Source organism: Aplysia californica, unplaced genomic scaffold, assembly GCF_000002075.1.
Source record: "Aplysia californica isolate F4 #8 unplaced genomic scaffold, AplCal3.0 scaffold00076, whole genome shotgun sequence".
Taxonomy (NCBI): domain Eukaryota; kingdom Metazoa; phylum Mollusca; class Gastropoda; order Aplysiida; family Aplysiidae; genus Aplysia; species Aplysia californica.
In genome coordinates, this window is record NW_004797346.1 from 895,972 (window position 1) to 918,163 (window position 22,192).

Below are 22,192 nucleotides of genomic sequence, written 5' to 3' on the forward strand. Positions count from 1 at the left end.
TTTATTTGTGCTCTTTAGCTTTTTCCTGTGCACGGATTTACAATTAATTGCTGGCAGAAACAAACTCCGATGAAACTGCTAACGGCATAAAATGTAATATTCATTGTCTGCAGGCGCATACTTTTTCCCTAACGTCTCGAGACAAAAAAGGACAGTTTCTGACGCAATTTTTTCGAAGCAAAACGTGCTTAATCTGTGGGCGGGCAATCTTAAAGGATTGTGGGGAGAATAAAGAGCAGAGGGAAAGTGCAAAGGACAAAATATAGACGTTTTTTGCTCTCCATAAACAGAAATAAATCCCTCTAGGTCACAAAATGTTATGATATCTAAGGCGAACCCTCGCGGGACCATCGACGTGAGAGTCAGAATTAATCACAAAAAAGTGCGCTCGAGATCGTAAAGCCAGAAGGAAAAAGAGATTGGCCAAAGGCCGAATTTAATCATGTGTAAATATTACAAAGTTCTAGTCTAATAAAAAAAAACCGAGTGACTGGAAAGTTCACTTTTAGTCTCTCTACGGTTTACGTTTCTTAACACTCACACATGAAAAAAAATGTTTCATTGTTTTTTGTTAGTGTTTTTTTTTTTCCTTTTTTGGCAATAGTCGATATACACGTGTTTTGCGCAAAGAATGCATATCGAGGAAAAGAAACGATATCACAATCGCTCCTAGCATGTGATGTACTAGAAAGGTTCTCTACTGCTGCCTTATCAATATTGATAATAATGAAAATATCAAATGAGGTACTTTCTATAGCATTAACTCCCGTACAACACAGGGCTCTAGGCGCTTAAAAACACCTTCAGTTTTGCCAAAACAGAAGCAAATAAAAACGCATACATATAATTCTCTTTATACTAGTGCAAACACACAAGAAAAAATTCATACTACCACAGCACATTAAATTGATGACGATATGCACATCACAAAATGAAAAGAGTACTATGAGAAAGAAGGACTAATTATCTAGGTGTCAAAACAAAGTCCAGTTGTTCTGTAAAATCAATAATCTTCTTTACAAACACGAAATGTTGTACAACTTGTTGTTGGGAGCCAAAGGAGTTTTGTTAAAAATAGAGGCAATGTGGTTGTTCTTACTAATTTAGACACGATTGTTGTGGCTTGTTTCAGAGAGACAAGAAGGGAGTTCGAATCCCCAGTGCCAAAGTCTATCTCGTATTTGTTCCCCAAAATCCTCCCTAAGGACCAGGTTGGCCCCGATAGACAGGATCAAAGAAGCCTGACTCGTCACTTGTTTATTGTGTTAACGATAGTGTTAGAGACAACATACGAGGCAGTTGTGATGTCCAAACAACAGTTCTTTTTTTCTCAAATCCCCATTGTGCATCACAATAATAACTTTAATATATGAAACAATTAGTAGAATTCTACACATAAAAGAAGTCAGAAGTCTTTGAAACTAAAACTTTCAGACAGTAGTTGCGAGCGCCGTAAAATCCTCTACTAACAAAAAAAAAGACCGTAGAAACATGACATAGTATAAACAATTTCCCCCTTGTACTCTTCATTTGCTCTGTCATTTATTTTGAGGTGCGCCAAGCCACATTTTTGGGATTTCATTATTGTCTCCCCAACAATGCTTTCTGCACATTACTGTGAGAATTTCTTAGTACATAGTACGTTTCTGTTGTGCAAAAAGGAAGGTTTGCACTGTCATCCAGCACGTTAAAGAGCAGTATGATTATTGGAAAAGATCAAATAATGTGAACTTATTGTCACGGCATTGGAGAAATAAAAAAACACAATCTAGACAAACAAAAACACGAAGTGTGAAAAGGGTGGAAGGGGGAAGGGGGGGTTCCAGGTCATTGTTTTGTTTTCACTTCTTTTCCATGTCATAATCATTGAATGTCAAAGTAAAAATGAAGGGTATTTGGGAGGAAGTGGTTTGTGAGCTCCCCTTTCATTGGTTGACATTAGAGTTTGAAAAGGTCATCGCATTTGAAATTAGAAAAAAAAAATAAGTTGAAAAATGTCACCAGCAAATTAACGAAATTATTATGGACGGTGTAGATGGCAATTACAATGCCCAAGCTGTCTTGTTACTTGTCTGTTATTTGTGTCTTTGTTTTCCGTACAAGCCAACTTTAGAATTTGAAAGGTCGTGTCGAAGACAACGAACTTTCTGCGACTGCTGCCTTGAAGCTCTCTGTTGCCTTAGGGATGTTAGCATAAACAAACACGTCACCAACCCCCCCCCCCAACTAAAACTGACTAAGTTAGCTACAAAAAAGAACAACGAGTTCGAAGAAATGGAAATTCCTGTCTGTAGTTGCGCTCCGGGTTGTCATGAGCCCGGAAACGTCTGTTGAGACTGGCATCTGTCATTTGAGGAGGTCTTTTTATAGCTCTCAGATCTTATTCTGACCTCACTCTAATAATGCTAACGGTAATCAAGTCTGGATGTTTAGCAAAAAGTAGATTTTTTGGGGTTTTACCAAACCAAACATGATAGCTGTAATACCCCTGATGGTGAAGTAATTTTGATATTGAAATTCATACCAGCTTTTTGTTTCAGTCTTAAAACGTTATATTCCATACAAACTCTACCAACCAACAAACCAACCAACCAACCAACCAACCAACAAACCAACCAACCAACCAACCAACCAACCAACCAACCAACCAACCAACCAACCAACCAACCTACCTACCTACCTACCTACCTACCTACCTACCTACCTACCTACCTACCTACCTACCAACTAACTTACGAACCAACTAACTAAACAACAAATCAATCAATCAGTACACCAATTTGTCAGTAAATACAATTACAAGGGAAAATACTTTGCTGTCTTGCAGGAAAGACAACTTTGTAAGCTATATTGCCAAATACTCCGTACCATTGTGGTTTACACACACCCATTCCTAGGTACTATACGTTTTTAAAAGAAAGTTTAACAGGTTGGGCTTACATCAACATTAACTCACAGGAACTAGCCCCGTGTTATATGCAATTACCTCGTAGAACAAATATTTCATATACATGGTAAAAACGTTACGGTCTGTCCCCCATGAAGGAGGACAAGGATATTCACTTAGCTCTAATAGCAGAGGTGCCTGCTGGCACAGACTCGCTAGAACAGATTAAGCACACAAAGTCGAACGACCGTTGCAAAGTGCACCCAGAATCTAGTACAAAAAAGTTTCACTTCCCACGTATTACATCTCCTTTGATGTTTACATCGATGTTTTACTTAGATTTTCGATTAATTAGTATTCCTGTTTTCCAATTTTCAGTTGCAATGCCAATGGGTTTATAACTAAATCCCTTTAGACATAATCCTCAATTTCCCGCACCTCATTTGTTTGTCACGTACAAATATAATAATAACAATAATAATAATAATAATAATAATAATAATTATTATTATTATTATTATGATAATAGATAGCATTTGCATAGCGCAAATCCCAGTTCAACAGCAAGCTCTAATAGCTTCACAATCTATAATATTACCCCAACAGACCTGAGAGTATTCTCAAACAACCTCAACTTCCTGGGAAGCATACAGTGCAAGCGGCCAAATATCACAGTACCTGGTGTCGCCAACTGACCAGACAAAGAATCATACATTGATAAACAATGTGCGCGTCAACCTTACCAAAGTGATCGTTGTTGGTCGCAAATCTCGGGCGTTTGATCCCCTTACTTGGGCACATCCTTTTGCTTTAAACATGTGAATTGGTGTATTGTAGATCGAGCATGAAACCTTTATGAGAATGAAAAAAATGTACCTCTCACCCACCTCAAACCGACGATATAGAATATAAAAAAAGATAACATATAATTTTAAAAAACCCAAAGCAAACAAGTAAAAAAGTATTTAAAAACCGCCTGTCACTTCTCCAAAATTTAAAAAAACCCAACGAATTATTCTAAGACGTACCAAAAAAGAGTGTTACTTTATCTTTTAAGTAGACAAAATAATTTCTGTCTAGATGTTTTCCGTTGACCTGTTTCAGTCTCCTTTCTTCTTCAGACGGCTAGTCCCATCCCTTTCCCCAGACAGTAATCGATGATCACCGTTCCATCATTACGAAGGAGTTGGTCTCCTATTTTTTTACTCAACGTTTCCCAGCACATTTTGGGTCACACGATCCGACACGTGGTTTTGGTGTCCATCCATTTTATGTCGTGTTCATTCTTTTGAAAACTTCAGACATAGTAATCTGTCCATTCTTTTATATGTATGTATATCTGTCTGTGTCTGTCTGTCTGTCTGTCTGCCTGTCTGTCTATGTATGTATGTATGTATGTATGTATGTATGTATGTATGTATGTATGTATGTATGTATGTATGGATGGATGGATGGATGGATGGATGGATGGATGGATGGATGGATGGATGGATGTATGGATGTATGTATGGATGTATGTACGTACGTATGTATGTAGGCATGCATGCATGCATGCATGTATGTATGTATGTATGTATGTATGTATGTATGTATGTATGTATGTATGTATGTATGTATGTATGTATGTATGTATGTATGTATGTATGTATGTATGTAAGTATGTATGTATGTATGTATGTATGTGTGTGTGTGTGTATGTATGTAAATGCAAACCTGGTATAACTATTATTATGATTATTATTTTTACTTATGGGCTGCTACCATGAAGACAGCAGATAGTACTACCTGCAGCTGTTCCTACTGCCTTGTATATGCATACGGGAGTATGAAAAGTTAAGCTAGTAAACCTTACAAAAAGGGGGTCGGTCCCGAAGGCGGTCGACAGGGAGGAATGATCCGAACTATCTTCTGGCAGGGCCTGCAACTTTACCCATTCCAAATGTATTGACCTCGTCACTCTTTTGTATTAAATCAGCAAAACCAAGAGGGGGCTCGTGCAAATAGTGCAAGGTACGTTCTCCATACAGTCGAGCCAAGGCATTTAGCTTAGTCAAAACTAGAACTTGCCCAGAGAAAGAGACCAACAGGAAGGCCAAAATTGAGGTACAAAATACCTGTAGAAACAGATTATCAAAGTTTGGAGTAGATGTCAGCATCTGGGAAGAAATAGCTGAGGACGGAATCATGGAAGAAAATGATAAAGGCAGGAACTGTACTGTATAACAAAGCTTAGAAGCGCCAAAGACGAAAGGAAAACAGGGGATTTAGCCATGAAAGAAGCTGCATGAAGACAACCGTTAGTTTATCTTAAGCTAAATTAACAGCCCGCAAAAACGAAAGGAGTAATACATTACTACTAATACTACTATTATTATCACTATTATCACTATTATCTCTAGTAGTAGTAGTAGTAGTAGTTGTTGTTGTAGTAGTAGTAGTAGTAGTTGTAGTAGTAGTAGTAGTAGTAGTAGTAGTAGTAGTAGTAGTAGTAGTAGTAGTAGTAGTAGTAGTAGTAGTAGTAGTAGTAGTAGTAGTAGTAGTACCATTATGTCTCTCTCTCTTTTCTCTCTCTCTCTCTCTCTCTCTCTCTCTCTCTCTCTCTCCATCTCTCTCTTTCTTTATTTCTTTCTCTCATTCTCTCTCTATTTATGTTTATGTGTCTGTCTGTCTGTTTTTCTGTCTGTCTGTCTGTCTGTCTGTCTGTCTGTCTGTCTGTCTGTCTGTCTGTCTGTCTGTCTGTCTGTCTGTCTGTCAGTCTGTCTCTTTCTCTCTCCCTCCCTCTCTCTCCCTCTCCCCCCGGCCTCTCTCTCTCTATCTCTCTCCCCCTCTCTCTCTCTCCCTCTCTCTCTATCTCTCTCTCCCCCCCCCTCTCTCTCTCTCTCTCTCTCTCTCTCTCTCTCTCTCTCTTCAGCTAATTACAGTACCTAGTTAGGACAGGGCCAACTGGACGCGCCCCCACAGCTGCCCTAGATAATTCGTTGAACGACAGCCGAGAAAAATGGCTTCGGCCAGGCCTCGTCCTGGGACACCACAGAAATACTAGCATCGATCCCCGAATCTCAACCCCAATTTCAGTCTAACGCATCCCTGTTTAGTCTGCGGGTCCCTGCGCCCTTACCAGTCACACTCACAGTGGTCTCTGATTGTCCATGTTTTGTGACCATGTACTCGCTCTTATTTCTGTACCGGTGAATACGACGTTGATGGGGGAAATGGATTTCTGTGGTTTTTGGGTTAGATTGGCTCTGATAGCCAAGTAAAAAGTAATCTTGTTTACAGACCGTTTGTCACTTAGTAAGAGTGCAGATTAAAGGAAAGTCAGGTAAAGGATGGCGAAAAAGAATTATATTGATTGCTCACGCTTGGCAGTCCACTGTCAGAGACGGACGCATCATGGAAACTTGGGCAGTGCAAAAATTTGATACATGAAAGCAAGGAGTTTGACTTCCCAAACTCAAAATATGTAAACAACAGCCATGAACATCTGTTGCTGATTTTACGCTACTTGGGCTTCAAAGGGCTTCTGCGTCCCAGCTCGGAACTCTATACAGAGACTAATACCATCATGATGAGGTTATCGCTTAGAACAGTCATTGTTCTCCTAGCATTTTTTTCTCGCACTAAAAAAGCAGTGTTGCTGTTTCCCGGTCCTCCGGGCACTTACTCGGCGATACTTGACAATATGCATTTAGACGACATGGTGCGTTGAGCTCCTTTATTTCCCTCAATAAAAACCAAAGTAAGACCAAAGTATAATTATTGTTTTATTTTGTTAGCTCCCCTGTGTGTTTATTAGTGATGCATTTTGCTGGGGGCTGTTATCGTCTATACGCATGATCAAATTGTATTTTTATTTACGGTCATGGTTTACTGCCTACATATCGCTTGACTGATTAAACATATTTAAGTATAGCATTGTTTATATCTAGATCACGTAAACATATGGAAATGCTGGGTTTGCAGTTAAGGGATAGCTTAACTGTAATATATTATACACACCCACTGTTTTGTATAAAGAATAAATAATATTACGTAGGACAGGCAACCTACTCCTCGCATTGGTGTTTTAAAATCGTGGTTTTATTTATCGATATATCTTTTATGATGTGTCACTGTGTGTGTGTGTGTGTGTATGTGTGTGTGTGTTTGTGTGTGTGTGTGTGTGTGTGTGTGTGTGTGTGTGTGTGTGTGTGTGTGTGTGTGTTTTGGAGGGGGGATAACATTTTCTTTTCTGAGTTACAAACATGCAAACAATATCATCTCTCAACGTTTTCCTTTTCAGTCAAAAGCCTGCCACGCTTTTAAGATAAGATAAGATACATCTTTATTGTCCAGATCCTGACACATTGGTTTGGTGTTTCACCGCGACTACGCACGCACACACACACACACACACACACACACACACACACACACACACGAACACACGCACGCACACACACACACGCGCACACACACGTAGGCTTACAATCTCATGAATAATATAAAAGAGCAGCAATGTAAACAATATTAATCGTAAGTTAGATACACCCCAATGTTATTTTGATGCGTGCTCTATGGTCGTAAGTATACTTGTACAAGATGGTTAAGATGGAAGCATTTTGATAGATTATGGTAAAAATAACCATCTATAGCTTTCTTTGTTACAGATCAGACGCTTAGGTCTTTTACTTCTGACTGATGTTTTTATTTGAGGGAACAAGGGATGTTTGTTGTCTAAAAAGATGAATTAATTTACATATAATATACAACCCAGCTTTATCCTAACATCTATTTTGTCGCGTTTTTCTTTTATACTGAAGTAGGGTAAGATGGAAAAACAGGATTAAAAATTTCAAAAGAAAAAATCATAAATCTATTGTTGATAGAGATATTATGAAAAAAAATTACTGACCGAATTTCTTAAGTCTGAAAGACATGATGAGATAAATCCTCGTCCAAGATCAGCTGTTCAATTGTTCGTGGAAGAGAATACAGTGTGGGTTCATCGTCCTCGTAAGAAGGTCAAGAACAAAACCGAGTAATGGAACCGGCGTGTCCGGACCTGATGCAAGAGCTTCCGGTAGTGATTGATGTTTCTGTAAGAGTACTCTCCCCTGCGGAAACATCCTCAGAAGCAAATTTCACATTTATCGTGCGGGTGTGTGTGTGTATGTGTTTGTAGTTTGTTTGTTTGTTTGGTTTTTTTCTTTCGAGTATGACGTAATCCACCTAACATTAATTGGCACACGTTTTGTTCGATAACAGTTCTGACAGAAATGAACTATTTTGTATATTCCTATTTTTTGAAATGATCTCTCTAAGTTTAGAAGCTAGTTGAAACCATATGAAATCGAAAACAACCCAGAAAGAGAAATCGGAGCAGGTTTCGAGCAAAGTATATCAAAATGAAATAAAAGATAGAGATCACAAGAAAAACGGGTTGCTTTGACCAAGTGTGTCAGGGCTAACTCGCGCTGAAAGGGAAACATTATTCCAATATGTGTCTGTTTCTGCATTTATTTTCATTTCAAGATCAGGCTATGACCTTCTGTGATGTTTTTTTCTTTTCCCAGATCAAGTACCAACGCAAGTAAATCAGGCTCCAGCCTCCTGAAAGTTTGGAGTTGAGAAAGCTGTTTCAGCTCACTGCATTTGCATCATTTTAAAACTCTGTAGCTCTTAACCGTACAACATGACAAATAACGGTGTTGTCACCTAAGCAAATAAGTGCTCAAGAGGATACTTAAGAAGGGACATTCGATTGAGAACTGAAAGTGGAATGGACTTAAGAAGAAAAAACAAAATTGTAAAAAAGCAACTTAAAAGAAAGAAACACGGTTAGTAGTTTTCCAAAATCTCTCCTTCCAATGGCTCTCCCAAAGGTCCCCGAGTTTAAGTGCGAGATATTTTCAGCATCAGACATCTAATGAACTGGGCCAAAATGGCTGGCCCAAGCACTAACGGCGTTGTGACGATGAACGTTAGTTCCAGCCTGACGTCACAGCCGTACCATGAACTACTGCATCCTCATTGGCTGGAGCATGAGGAGGCTCCGGAGGGCGTTCACCTTTCCGTGGGGGTGTTCATTACTCTGGTTGGCGTCCTGGCCGTGTGTGGGAACAGCCTTGTGATCATTACCTGCATCCGGTGAGTTCAGCCTGTGTTTCATCTGTTGACTGCGTCAGAACTGACTGACTCTGTGATTGCCCTGGCGGTGGGCAAGGATTGATACCATTAACACAGCTAACGACGCTGATGATACAGGACTATAGAAACAATAGTCTTGTTATTGACTTTCCCTTCAACATAATATGGCTATGATAGGGCTTCCATATTCGTCTGGACCAAAACTGTATACGTATACGTTTAACTTCTGTCTTGTCAAAGCCGAAACAGTCTCGCTGGAGGCAATTTGGGGGTCGAAGCTGTAACCCCTTCCTGGGCAGGTTATGTTCTTGCGAAAGTATGATCCACGAAAACGATTATCGGAGGATTAGTTGTTGCTTTCTTCTTGTTTATGTTGTTGTCTTGGAGTGGGGATGTTTATTGTTATATACAAGATGATATTATCTGCTCATATATCAACATAATTTAAATAAAATGGCATGTAAAGAGAAGGAAAAAATGACCACCTTTACACCGATAAAGGTTATGGCACATGAATTGATCTTCCTAAAATAGTGAAGTTTAGCTCCCTGTTGATCTTCACATCTCTCCTTTTGCCGTTTGAGAGCTTCTCCCCGAGTTGCAACCACCAGTCTGTGTGCATTAACTAAGGTGGTGATGTGAACTGAGCTGGATGTTTATGTGCCTATAGGAAAAGGGCTACACTAGAAGAGCATAAATACACAGAGGCCAATTGATAAATATGAAACATTCTTTTTTCAAATTATGGTTTCCTAATTATTCAGCCCAAACATTTTACACCGATTAAAACCAAGATGAAGGAAATATAGCATTAAATTTCACGAAATGATATTTTAGACATTTATTCAAGAGAAAAACGACAATATACAGGGTGATCCCAAAAATAACTGTACAACATTTTTTTTCTAAACATTTTGCACACAATTTGTACTAGAATGTTGTAATTTGAAACAGATGTAATTCATTCAAAAGGAAATTGTTTGACACAATACAAAGAATAAACCTATTTCAAAAACGGAAATGACTTTTATACTCGTAATAACCACCTATAAATGCAAAATGAACCAATTTAAAAGATCTTGTAAGGAAAGTTAGGATGATTGGTTTAGTTGTTTTTTTCTTTCATTTCCAGAAACCTAATCTTTCCGATCTTGTAACCTTCAAATTAAATTTCTTTTCTCCTACAGAAATTAAAAAAATAGTTTTTAAATTCTGGAATTCCGAGAACCAATGGTCTATATGTCCTCTTTTGGACTTGACACATTTGAACGCGTCGTTCGTCACGTTCAGTGTTGGCCAAAAGCAATGATTCACTCAACCATGAGTACTCAAAGCCACACACACTGTACCCCTTACTGTACGGAGCTGTTTCTAGAGACAATAAGGAGAGGGGGGGGGTGGGGGTGGTGAGGTTGACCAAGTAGACAGCATTGATGGAGTATATGCTTTGAGAATGTGGACCACTGAGATGTAGAAAAGTCATTGCTGAAGGCATCATCTACGGACAGAGGCCTCATAGGGCTCATCTACTGAATTCTGCATCCTGGTAACGTTTAAAGGGGTGCTAACGGTGTGTGTTTGACCTGAAATGGTCGATTTGTCTAGGTATTTTGGGTTGTCATTCTCTACAGGTCCTAACCGAAGGGCCATTTTCACCCTTGACATCAAAGAAGGCCTTCAGGGCACTTTAACGTTATTTCCGTACCTTGTGCGAAACTTACGAAATGAGTTGGTCGTGAGGAAATGTTCAATACAAAAAGCTCTCTGCTCTTTACTGATCTTAACCATGATCTCAGTAGGAAAAAGGAAATTTGAGAAAAACTATCTGCAAACTTCTGTTGGCCTGATAGACTGCTGTAGTTAGAATTTTTAGTGGTAGGCCCAATGCAAAGCTACAAAAATGGGGAATTGCTGAAAGTGGGGTATTTTTTATTCTCTATGAAGAGCAAAACTATTTTGTGGATTTATCTGAAATGAATATCAGACAAATTCCTTTGACTTCCAAATTTGAAACGAAAAACTTCAGTGTGGAGGAAAATATTTACCAAAAAAATTTGTACAGCTTTTTTATTTGGATCAGCCAGTACTTAACGGCACACCTTGCGTCAAACCGGTATGCTTCTATCAAGGAAAAATATCAAGGAAATAATGTTTAAAGATACAAACACCATTTACGCAGGATAAAGAAGTAGCAAGTCAATCGTGTTTTTTTTCCTGGAAAATGGAAACATTTAGGATAAAACAGTTTAGTTGCTCCCAATTGGGATAGTTCAAGCGTTGGGATTTTTTAGGGTATTACTAAGTTTTTTTCTGGTAACAAATAATTTAAAAAAATGCAATATATCTAAAAAATTAGATTTGAATAAAAAAGAAGGCTGTAGCCTAAAGATTGTTATAGTGAAGAACCCGTTAGTGAAGTTGTCTCAAATAGGATAGCACTTGTGATCCCCAGAGACTCGTCTAGTTATACATAATATGTGAGGTGGGCTGACAAAATGAGTTACTTTTCGCAATCCACAAATGGAGATATTGGCCAAAAATGTACACCTAGTGTCAAATTTGTAGATATTGTATTGATGCCGTATTCTTTAACTATAATATGCCTTTTATTATGTCATACTTATAAATTGTCAAAACTCCACCTATATGCGTGATGTATCTATTTTCATAGGACTCGAATCTGAAAAGTAACTCATTTTGTCAGTACCCTTCACATATAATCTTTGTAGTTAGTGCAGACCTGAATTATGTTGGTCAATTGCAAAGAAAAGAGGAAAGAATGAAGCATAAAGTAAAACCATATACCGTTGGGGGATGCAAAAACGGAGGAGGAGGAGGTGGAAGAAGAGAAGATAAAAAAGACAGAAAAGGAGAAGGAAGAGGAGGAGGAGAAAAAGGAGCAAAAGGATGAAAAGGAGGAGGAGGAGGAAGAGGAGGAGGAGGAGGAGGAGGAAGGAAGGAGGAGGAGGAGGAGGAGGAGGAGGAGGAGGAGGAGGAGGAGGAGGAGGAGGAGGAGGAGGAACAGAGAAATACGGAGGATGGAAATGAAGAGTAGGAGGTGCAGTAGGAGGAAGGAAGTGAGGAGAAGGAGGAGGAGTAGGAGGAGGAGTAGGAGGAAGGAAGTGAGGAGGAGGAGGAGGATGAGAAGGAGTAGGAGGAGGAAGAGGAGGAGGAGGAGGAGGGCGGTGGGAAGGAATAGCAGAAAGAATGGGGGCAGCAACAATAGTAAAAGAGGGAGCAGGAGGAAAAAGTGAACAAAGACACGGAGAAGGAAGAGGCAGGGTTGAGGGGGGGGGGGCATCATTTTAAAAGTTGTTCATTTGAACAGATGTCGAGATATTTGCAATTGAAGGATGTGAGGTCACCTGGTTTCGGAGGTAAAATTAGCGAGAAAATGGCCGCAAAAGTTTAGTGACTTCCATAGCTTAAGAGTCCCTGGAAACTGTTTGTTGTGCTTTTAATCATCGTTTTTTTCCATAAAATCCACACATGTAAGTGATTTTGAAAGGACATGCAAGCTGTTGAGCTAAAAACAATTCGAGAAAAAAATTCCAAACTGGCCGAAAAATACCGATTTCTCGGATGTCCTTTTTTAACGAGCGCCTGATTTCACCACGACGTCTCACAAATAATAAAATAACAAATATCATTTGTATAGCACATATCCCCGCCGGAAACAAATTCTATACTCTTTAGACTATAATATTGCTACCCCAGCAGGCCGTAGGAGCCCTCAGAAATATTTTTTGCTTCCCGTGAGTATACAGTGTAAGTACTCAAATACTAACAAATTGACAATATCGTTTGCTGTCCATAGCCGTAACCCGGTTTTACCTTTGTGAAGTGAGGAAAATTCGTATGAAATACCCTTCCTAAAGACACAATGTCGGAACCTTGACGGGATTGGAACCCACGACCTTACGGTTGGGAGCCAGAGAGAACCAGTTGGCTACATAATGTTAAAGCAGCGAACTGAAAGAGAAGAGAAGGAAGCTTTACTTACTTACTTACTTACTTGGTTGGAGAATAGGCATCATAGCAAGCGAACGCGATATCATAGAACAAAATGAAGTACAAGTAACATAGTAGAATTTAAAAAAGAGAGGTAGAAACACGACTTGTAAAACAAGACATTCCTCATAAAATAATACGAAGGCGGTTATCCGCCCCCAACGACACATGCTAGATCTAGATCATTTAAGAGGCAGGGATTGACCTTGCCTGTCAAGCCCAGTCTGGTGTTAAATGGATTTTTTTTTTTATCAACAGAAAGCTTCAGATACTCAATTACGCGGACACTGAAATCGAAATCACGTTCTCTGCATGCGTCATCTTGGCACCTAACCCCTTCACAGGGGGGGGGGGGGAGTTGGGATGATATAGTAGAGGAGGAAGGTGCTGGGATGGAGAAGGCAAAAAACAAGCTATCGGAACTGATAGATTAGGGAACAAATGTCTATTATATTTGCAAACCTGTTTTTTTTGGTAAGCCATACGACTTTTTCTGAAAAGGGTTACCGCCCAGTGCATTATATTCTCTTGCGAACACTTCGGGGCAGAATGGGAAGAGACTATGAAATATTCAACATCATTATGCTATAAAACCGGCTCATAGTAGACTTATCAGGATGAATGTGCAGGGTGGGAAGGCAGCTATTAAAGAAGTGTTTCATTTATTGATGGCATTTTATTGATGATGGGGAATTGATAAGCATTATGTTGTTGTGTTTTCGTTAGTTCGATTGCAGTTCTGAACGACCTCTCCCGTTCAAGGCCAGTCTGTTTGCCAGGGAGCAGATGAGGACAATTCACCCTCGTAAAGAAGTAGAAAGAAAAAAGTATATCACCCCTCCTCCTTCCAATCAACACACACACACACACACACACACACACACACACACACACACACACACACACACACACACACACACACACACACACACGCACACACACTCTCTTTCTCTTTTATGTCCTCACACAAACGTCGACAAGGAAACTGTGATAATTGTAATGATGTTGATAATGATGAGAATACCGATGATGATAACCATTTATTTCTCCTTGGCAGGTTCAAGGACCTTCGAACACGATCCAATATTCTGATCATCAATCTGGCCGTTGGTGATCTTCTTATGTGTCTGATCGATTTCCCCCTTCTTGCAGCCGCCAGCTTTTACGGCGAGTGGCCTTATGGTCGACAAGGTAGTTATTACTGGAATTGCAACGATGTCTGATTGTTTGTGTCTGTGCGTATGTGAGGGAGGGTGTGTTTGTGAAAGAGATTTCCTTGATAAATATTTGTATTATATAATTCTATTCTTATTCTGTCCATGTCAAAACCCGTCAAAGAAAGATGATTGAACATGGTGGTGATGATATACTATTTCCATAACCAATACAGACAGATTTATTTTCAATGGCCTCTGACAATGACGCCCGTCGAAATCAGCTGCAATTCATAACAGAAAACTCACTAGAAACCAACTGCTGTACTCGTTCTGACATTGTAGTTTACTCTTTTCCTGTATTCTATAGTCAGTAATCCTTTATTGTTAAGGTGCCGCATATCCCGCTAGATATGGCGCGGTGGCCACTGTTTATCACCAAAGAACAGAGATTGAATTGTTGGACAAGATAAGTACAGATGTTCACATATCAGTATGAACCATTTAAAAAGCTAGGATGTAATCCTGACAGCAATTTCAATTCTGTCGTAAGGAATCCAAATCGGTGCAGAGAATGAACCCCTCTCCCTCCAAGCTCTCAACCAGCCTGGCTTTTATATACGCACTGATGTTTCCTTTTGCAAGTCCACTTTAAAAAAACTAAAACTAAAAATCTACGCACATACTACCCCTTCCCTAAAGGGTCCCTTCTTTTTTAACAGGGTTTTACTGACAATTTGCAGGTAGGGTCGGGGAGGGGGTGTTCACTATTGATGCTAAGTATAAGCCGACATATCGTGGTATCAAGTACTTTCCTTTGCTTAATGACAGATACTGCTGATTAAGTCTGTCTACTAGTTCACAGACTTGTCTCAAGAGCTGAGGAAACTCTTCTAGCTTACAGACAAGGCGTTACCTGAGAATTACAAGGTTCTATCTGACTTTTTGGGCTGTTTTGAGTTACTAAGCCATGTGAACACAAACCAAACGTTCTATATGCTCTATCAAAATTCTAAGACTATCCCGAGTCGTTACCAAGATATAAAAAGAATGGCATTCGAAAAAGCTTAAAATGCGGTGAAACTCAACATTTCTAAAGTCAATTTTCTCAAAACTTGGTACTGAGCAAATAGAACTTTTAAATTCTAGGTTAGCAAAGTCTCAGCAGCCGAGAAAGCTTCTCTTGTCCGTTGACTTGTCTCAACACCTGAGCAGGCCCACGATAAGGAGATTTGTCTTGTCACAACCTAGACAAATCTTCTGTCCGACGTATGAAGGGCTTGTTAGTCACGAAATGAGGTTTATCTTTCATCTGTAAGACACAGCATAATAACTACTCACTACTGTTAGAGCTTAAAAATCCAGTAGACATAAGTGAGGTGTGCGTGTGCTTGATGCCACAATATGGTTATAAAATCTAAGCGTCCAAAACGTATAATGTTATCAAACGGAATTCAACAGTGGCATAATTAAAATTTGGCATCTGACCTCAGATACAGAGCAAAATGATTCCCAAGTGTAATTGTACCATCATATCCGTTCTGTAATCATCGATATTAGAATATTATGTTTATCATAATAGCTATTAGAGGAACGCTACATTTGTTGGATATGCATTTATGACTGTCGTTTAAAAAAATGTATAACAGTGTAAGTGTTTTCTCTTCCTCCTAGATAATTCCAGCAAAAAACGTATCGAAATAGCAGTCACCACAATAACATTCATAGTGCATAGTAATTAACAGGTAACACAAATGAATGCTCGTTGTCTTTCGCATTGACCCTAACAGCCGCGCATCTCGTCCCGTATCCCTCCCCACAGAAGGCTACGCGATGTTATTAACACTTTATTCGAATTCAAGGGAATTCAAATCAGCTTCTCTAGCCCATACTAGTGTTTAGTTTTAGTAAGTGTTTCACGGCACTTGCAACAGTATAAGGTCATATAAGTGCCTAAGATGAGAGAGTAACAAGAGAGTAACAAGCACAAAAAAGAAGGAGGAGAGTTCAGGAAAATAGCAGAGGTTTGATTGGAAAGAAGGAATAAACCACACCAGAGCACCCGCCAACCATCCACTTGCCCATATTATGGTTGGATATCATTTTTCAAAAATAGGAACAATATCCATGTCCTGTGCGTTGAACGTATACGGTAGAAGTTGTATTCCCACATAACAATATCCCACCCATTCCGTGTTGGTCTCGGAGGTTTAACAGTGTAAAGTTACACTAGAGACACAAGTACCTTTTGCAGGCAGTGAAGTATGTTATTGTTCTCATCGCGGTCTTAGTATTATTTTGAGTTGTTCTAATGGGCAACAAGTATGCATCGAGTTAGTAAGGCATTCAGAATTTGGGAATACGATACATTTTGAATACCATTGAAAACTATGAACTTGCAATTAATTGGTCTCGTGCTTCAGCTACGAACGTGTGCAGTGTACTGTCTGATTTAAGAACAGTGCTGACAATTGAATCAAAAACACTGACATATATTATCACACGAAAACCGTATTTAATTATACGGTCTTATTTCATAGTGAAAAGAAAACTCCTGATTGAAATCACACAATACATGTTTCAGGGATTCTGTCTAGAGTAAGTGATATACTTTTTTTAAAATCCATAAGACAATACTTTTACTTTCATTATATTCTCGATGTGAATAACTCTAAAAATTGAAACCTATCAATTTCTTTCTCTCCACAGTGTGCCAAATGTACGCCTTTCTGACAGCCATAGCCGGCCTAGTAACCATAAACACGTTGGCTGTAATCGCAGCTGATCGCTACTGGGCAGTAGTCAGACGTCCTACTCCAGGCCAAAAACTACCAAAGTGTGTCACAAGTATCGCTGTCGCCTCGGTGTGGGCGTACTCGATCTCCTGGGCTCTATGTCCGATTCTTGGTTGGGGCGCCTACGTTCTAGATGGTATCAGAACAACGTGTACATTTGATTTCTTGACCCGTACCTGGGAAAATCGAAGCTTTGTAATAGGGATGATGATTGGGAATTTCGTTCTTCCCTTTGCTCTAATGGTGTTTTCTTACTTCAGGATTTGGGTCGCCGTCCGTAAAGTGAAATCTGGTTTGGAACGGGAGTCCTCTCACATTGCAATGGGAACAAGGCGTTTTTCCAGTGACAGTTGCAGGTCACATCGCCTTTATAAACGTGGGGGTGGGAGATTCAGCTTTAAGACAAATTCCTCAACCGGTAGTGAGTTCTACAAGAACGAAGAGGTGCCAAAAGGTGACGACATTGCTGAAGAGACGCGTGATGTCAATTGCAACGAACAACAGCTATTGGATAATGCTTTAGCAAAGATTTTCAAGCCTGTGAGAGAAGGGTCAAACGTTGAAGATTCTTCTAAGTGCAATGTCAACGACAAACATTTCGATCACAAACAGTATTTTAAATCGTTTAAGTCCGCCAATGAACAAAATCGAATTTCACGCCTAAGTGAGAAAATGCGACAATCAGAAGACACATTCGACACGTCTACGACGCTTCCATTACGCTGTCTGTCTTCGAATCACAAAAAATTGGAAAGAGGAATCACGGTGCCTCAAGACAAAAGTAGACTATACAGCGAATTACATCAGAGCGGCCTTTCCAAAACAACATTCCATTCGAATGGCGAAACAAAAAGAGTCGTGAGATATCCTCAAAGAAAGTACACTTCCGTACCAACGCTTTCAGAAACCCAGAGGTCCTCGTCCACTCTCAGCATTTCCCGCTGGCACAGGAATGTTTTCTGCGCGATTCGCCACAATTACAATCTCGCCTTGGGCAGCACGTTATTCGTCAAGCAACATCGCTACCGCTTGCACTGCGAGCAGAAGACTGTTAAGATCATTATGTTTCTCCTGATTGCTTTCACAGTGTCGTGGTCACCTTATCTTGCCGTGAGTATAATTGGACTGTTCGGGGACCGGAGCCAGCTCACGTACCAAAACACACTGACCGCAAGCCTCATTGCCAAGACGTCTATGGTGTTTAATCCTATACTGTACTCCATCAGCCATCCTAAAGTGAGGAAGAGAATCGCTAACCTCGCTTGCTGCTATTCCGTTAGGAGGCATCAGCAGCAGACCTCAAGAATCAAAACAGGAAGAAGATCCACCTCCTCAGCGACACCTAGTAGATCATGAATATCCCAGCTGATTTGTCTTCTTTTCCCTTCAAACCCCTCCCCCCTCTCCGTCCTCCACTTTAATTCACTTTTCTCGCTCTCTCAGTCATTCTTTCCCCTTCAGACCCCACCCTATCTCTTTCTCCCCTCTCCCTGTCTTTTTCTCTCACTATCGATTTCTCTCTTTCATTTTTACGCAATCTATCATTATATCTAAGTATATATCTATCTATCTATCTATCTATCTATCTATCTATCTATCTATCTATCTATCTATCTGTCTATCTATCTATCTATCTATCTATCTATATATCTCCCTCATATGTAATACGATTCGTGATTTTTTGTTAAGGTCTCAGGGTAGTGACAGGATCTTCCTTGCCCTGTCACTTCAAATCATTTCAGAAACAACACATTTTTAAAGTTTTAAAAAAAGAAAGAAAAAAAACAAAAACAAAAACAAAACAAAAGCCAACTACGAAACAAAACTAAAGGATCCCATTAACCAAAATAAAACCAGACGTCAAAGTGGCAGTTTGGGGAGAGAAAATGATTCCTGTAAAGTGGATTTACCGTAACGGGCGATGTTTTGTTCCCTCGAGACTAGTCAGTGACGCGCTATGATATACTCAGTACCCAGTGGTGCTGTCTGGGTCACAGTGATCAATTTCACTTTTGTTTAGAGGGTCTGCGCACACGATAGAGCGGATCGACTTCAAAGTTGACTGAAAGCAAAGCCGTACCATCTGCTTCTCTTCTACTCTGTAAATCGAAATTTAAAGAATGCCATTGCTTTTGTTGGTAGGGGTGGTAGAAAAGAATTACAACGTATTACTTGTTGTGAATGGTCATAACAGTCAGACGCCGATGTTCACTCGACGCCCATGAATTAGGCATTCAAACCATGTGATAGCTCTGTTTGAGCCTTTGTGTTTATGTCTAATATGAGTATGTCATGGTAAGCGGGATAGAAAGATAGAAAGAAACGCATATAAAGCAGAGAAACACTGAGAAAAGTGAGAGAGAGAAAGACAAAAAAGACAGAAAGAAAAATAGATTGGGTACGAGAGAAAGAGAGAGAGAGAGAAAGAGAAAGAGTGAGAAAAAAAGAATGAGAGGCAGAGAAGAAAATAGACAGACACGTGCAGAAGAGGAAAAAAGTGAGAGCGAGAGATACACTCACTTAGAGTTAGAGAGATAAAGAGATAGAAAGAGGGCTAGATGGAGAAGAAGAGAGACAACGAGAGAGAACAAGAATGTGTGTTTGTGTGATAAAGAGTGTGTGTGTGTGAGAGAGAGAGAGAGGTAGAGAGAGAGAGAGAGAGAGAGAGAGAGAGAGAGAGAGAGAGAGAGAGAGAGAGAGAGAGAGAGAGAGAGAGAGAGAGAGCGTATGTGTGATTGCCGAAAAATATCCAGGCTTGTTTGCGTATGCATGTGTGTAAGGTGTGTATATTATGTGTTTATTTGTTTATTCGTGTGTGTGGCTGTATTTGTGTGTCTCTGAGTTGGTCTCGACGACAGTGTACTTAAACAATGATACAGACATGTGATTATAAATTTATTGTTATAATATATTTGTAAATTTTTATGAATGTACTTCACTGATTTATATATTCATTAACATAATATTTATTGTTATGCCAGATATGACCTCTTAAAATCACATCTCTTGTACTGCAATGAACAGTACTTTTTAGAAGACGTATCTTTATTCTTGTGTTTTTTGCCAAAGATCCTGAACATGTTTAAGGCAACTCTCAAGAATTGAGAATGGGTCAGCGTGTGGACATTTTGACTTCTTGCTACCGTCTCATTGCACAGACTCTGCTGTGTATTTTATACTTTATAAATTTCGAATATGTGTCCTCGCGATGAAAAAAAAATATCAGTGACAGAAATTTCCTATCTGGAGAAAAAGCAGGAACTGAGAGAAATTGATTGAAGTTGCAGCAATCATTTTTTTAGTTTTAGAGATGAACAATTTGGTCTCGTACTTTGGCCTCTAGGTCGCGACGTGCCTATAGCACAGAAGATAAATGTTCACAATGCTATTAACAACTCATAGACTTTCGCAGGGAATTACTTTTGGGGGAAATTCAGCTAGGGTTGACCTGACCTATATAAATGTCTGGAATTTTAACTCAAAACTAAGCTTGCTGAAACATTCGCAACCCCCTAAAATCGCATTACAAGCTTGCTTTTGCAGCTTTTCAGTAAGGCTGCAATGTGCCGGCAATGCGATTCTAAAATTAAGATAATCCCGAAATTCAGAAAAAACAGGCAGTCCAGAAAATAATGTTTGGGGAAACTCTTTCGTTGTACTCTTTGTCAGTGCTTGCCGTCTATCATCATTCCTTTCTTGAAGAATAATCTGTTCTCTCCGTTTGGAAGGTGTTTTTTATAGAGTTATTTATTATATTCTTACAATAATAGCTTATACCGATATGTTATTTTCTAATTTCTTCTTCTTCTTCTTCTTCTTATTGTTATTATTATTATTATTATTATTATTATTATTATTATATTATTATTATCATTATTATTATTATCAATATTATTATTATTATTATTATTATTATCATTATTATTATTATTATTGTAGTTATAATTAATGTTATTGTTATTGTCATTGGGTTTTTTTCCAAATACTTATTTTTACTTTTTTGTTATCATTAGTATTTTTGTTATAATAATTATTATTTCATTATGTTAAAACGATGATTATCAGCATTACTATAATTATTAATGTTAGCAGTGTTTTTAATACAAGTTTTATTACAATTTTTATGATAATTTTTATTTCTTTGTTTTTAGACTAGTATTTGTTGTTATAGTATTTGTTGTAAAGACCTTAGAGCACGATGGAGAGTATGGATATGCGCTGTATAAATACAGTTTTTCTAATATCATTGCATGTACTATAATTATTATAATTATCATCATTGTTATCATTATTATCATTATTATTATCATTATTATTATTATTATTATTATTATTATTATTTTTATTATTATTATTATTATTTTTATTATTATTATTATATCGTTATTATTATTATTATTCTTTACTATAATAACAATTATTATTTCTATTATTACTGCTATTACAATTACTATTATTGTTATTATTATTGCTATTTTTGTTGCTGTTGTTATTCGTACTATACTTACTGTTATTGGACAGTTAATTTTACTGCTTTATAATACTATGAAACTGATAATAATGAAAACAATGACAAATAAATAACCGAGATAATTATATAACACATCTTGAATATGATCACAATTATAATTTTTACTACTACTTCTGTATGATTATTACGACTACTAATAGTTTTCCCATTGGTATAATTCTCCAATGGTGTTGTATTCATCATTATTATTATCATCGTTATATTGTTATTGTTATTAACATTAGTATTATATCATTGATTTTATGATTATTGATATTTTATTCAATATATTATTTACATCTGCCAATGAGGTTCTTTTTTTTTAAATAAATGAATTTTTCTATTAGGATCATAGCGCCAATTCTGAAAGATAAAGGGATTCCATTTATATATTTTCCCTCTTATCTTTGTCATTATCTCTGTTAAAATTCCATAGTTATTAATCATTCAAAATGTGAGTGTTGACTAAGTAATATATAAACACGTAAACATATATCTTTGTGCTCGTAAGTTTATTTGTTAGTGTGTTCATGTGTGAGTGTGTGTGTGTGTGTGTGTGTGTTTGTGTGTGTGTGTGTGTGTGTGTGTGTGTGTGTGTGTGTCTGTAAGTGTGTATGTGTGTCTCTGCTTTCACTACTAACGAAGATGGTTCTCTTACTTAAACACAAAATAGTATGTCTATCTATCTATCTATCTATCTATCTAT

The 22,192-nt window shown here is 38.4% G+C and overlaps 1 protein-coding gene across 3 annotated transcripts in view; it reads left to right on the top strand.

Annotated features, from left to right (window-relative positions):
- LOC101857472 (rhodopsin) overlaps positions 1 to 18,783 on the top strand; it is a 27,426-nt gene extending 8,643 nt beyond the window's left edge. For 2 of the 3 annotated variants that reach the window (XM_035968693.1, XM_005094136.3), the window contains exons 2-4: positions 8,443 to 9,016; positions 14,085 to 14,218; positions 16,891 to 18,783. In XM_035968693.1, coding sequence (XP_035824586.1) covers positions 8,796 to 9,016; positions 14,085 to 14,218; positions 16,891 to 18,332 — 1,797 coding nt within the window. In that variant the 5' untranslated portion in view covers positions 8,443 to 8,795 and the 3' untranslated portion in view covers positions 18,333 to 18,783. Of the gene's footprint in view, positions 1 to 7,286; positions 9,017 to 14,084; positions 14,219 to 16,890 lie in introns of those variants that run through there. The other variant, XM_013080159.2, reaches the window with a different exon arrangement.
- The last annotated feature ends 3,409 nt before the right edge of the window (positions 18,784 to 22,192 follow it).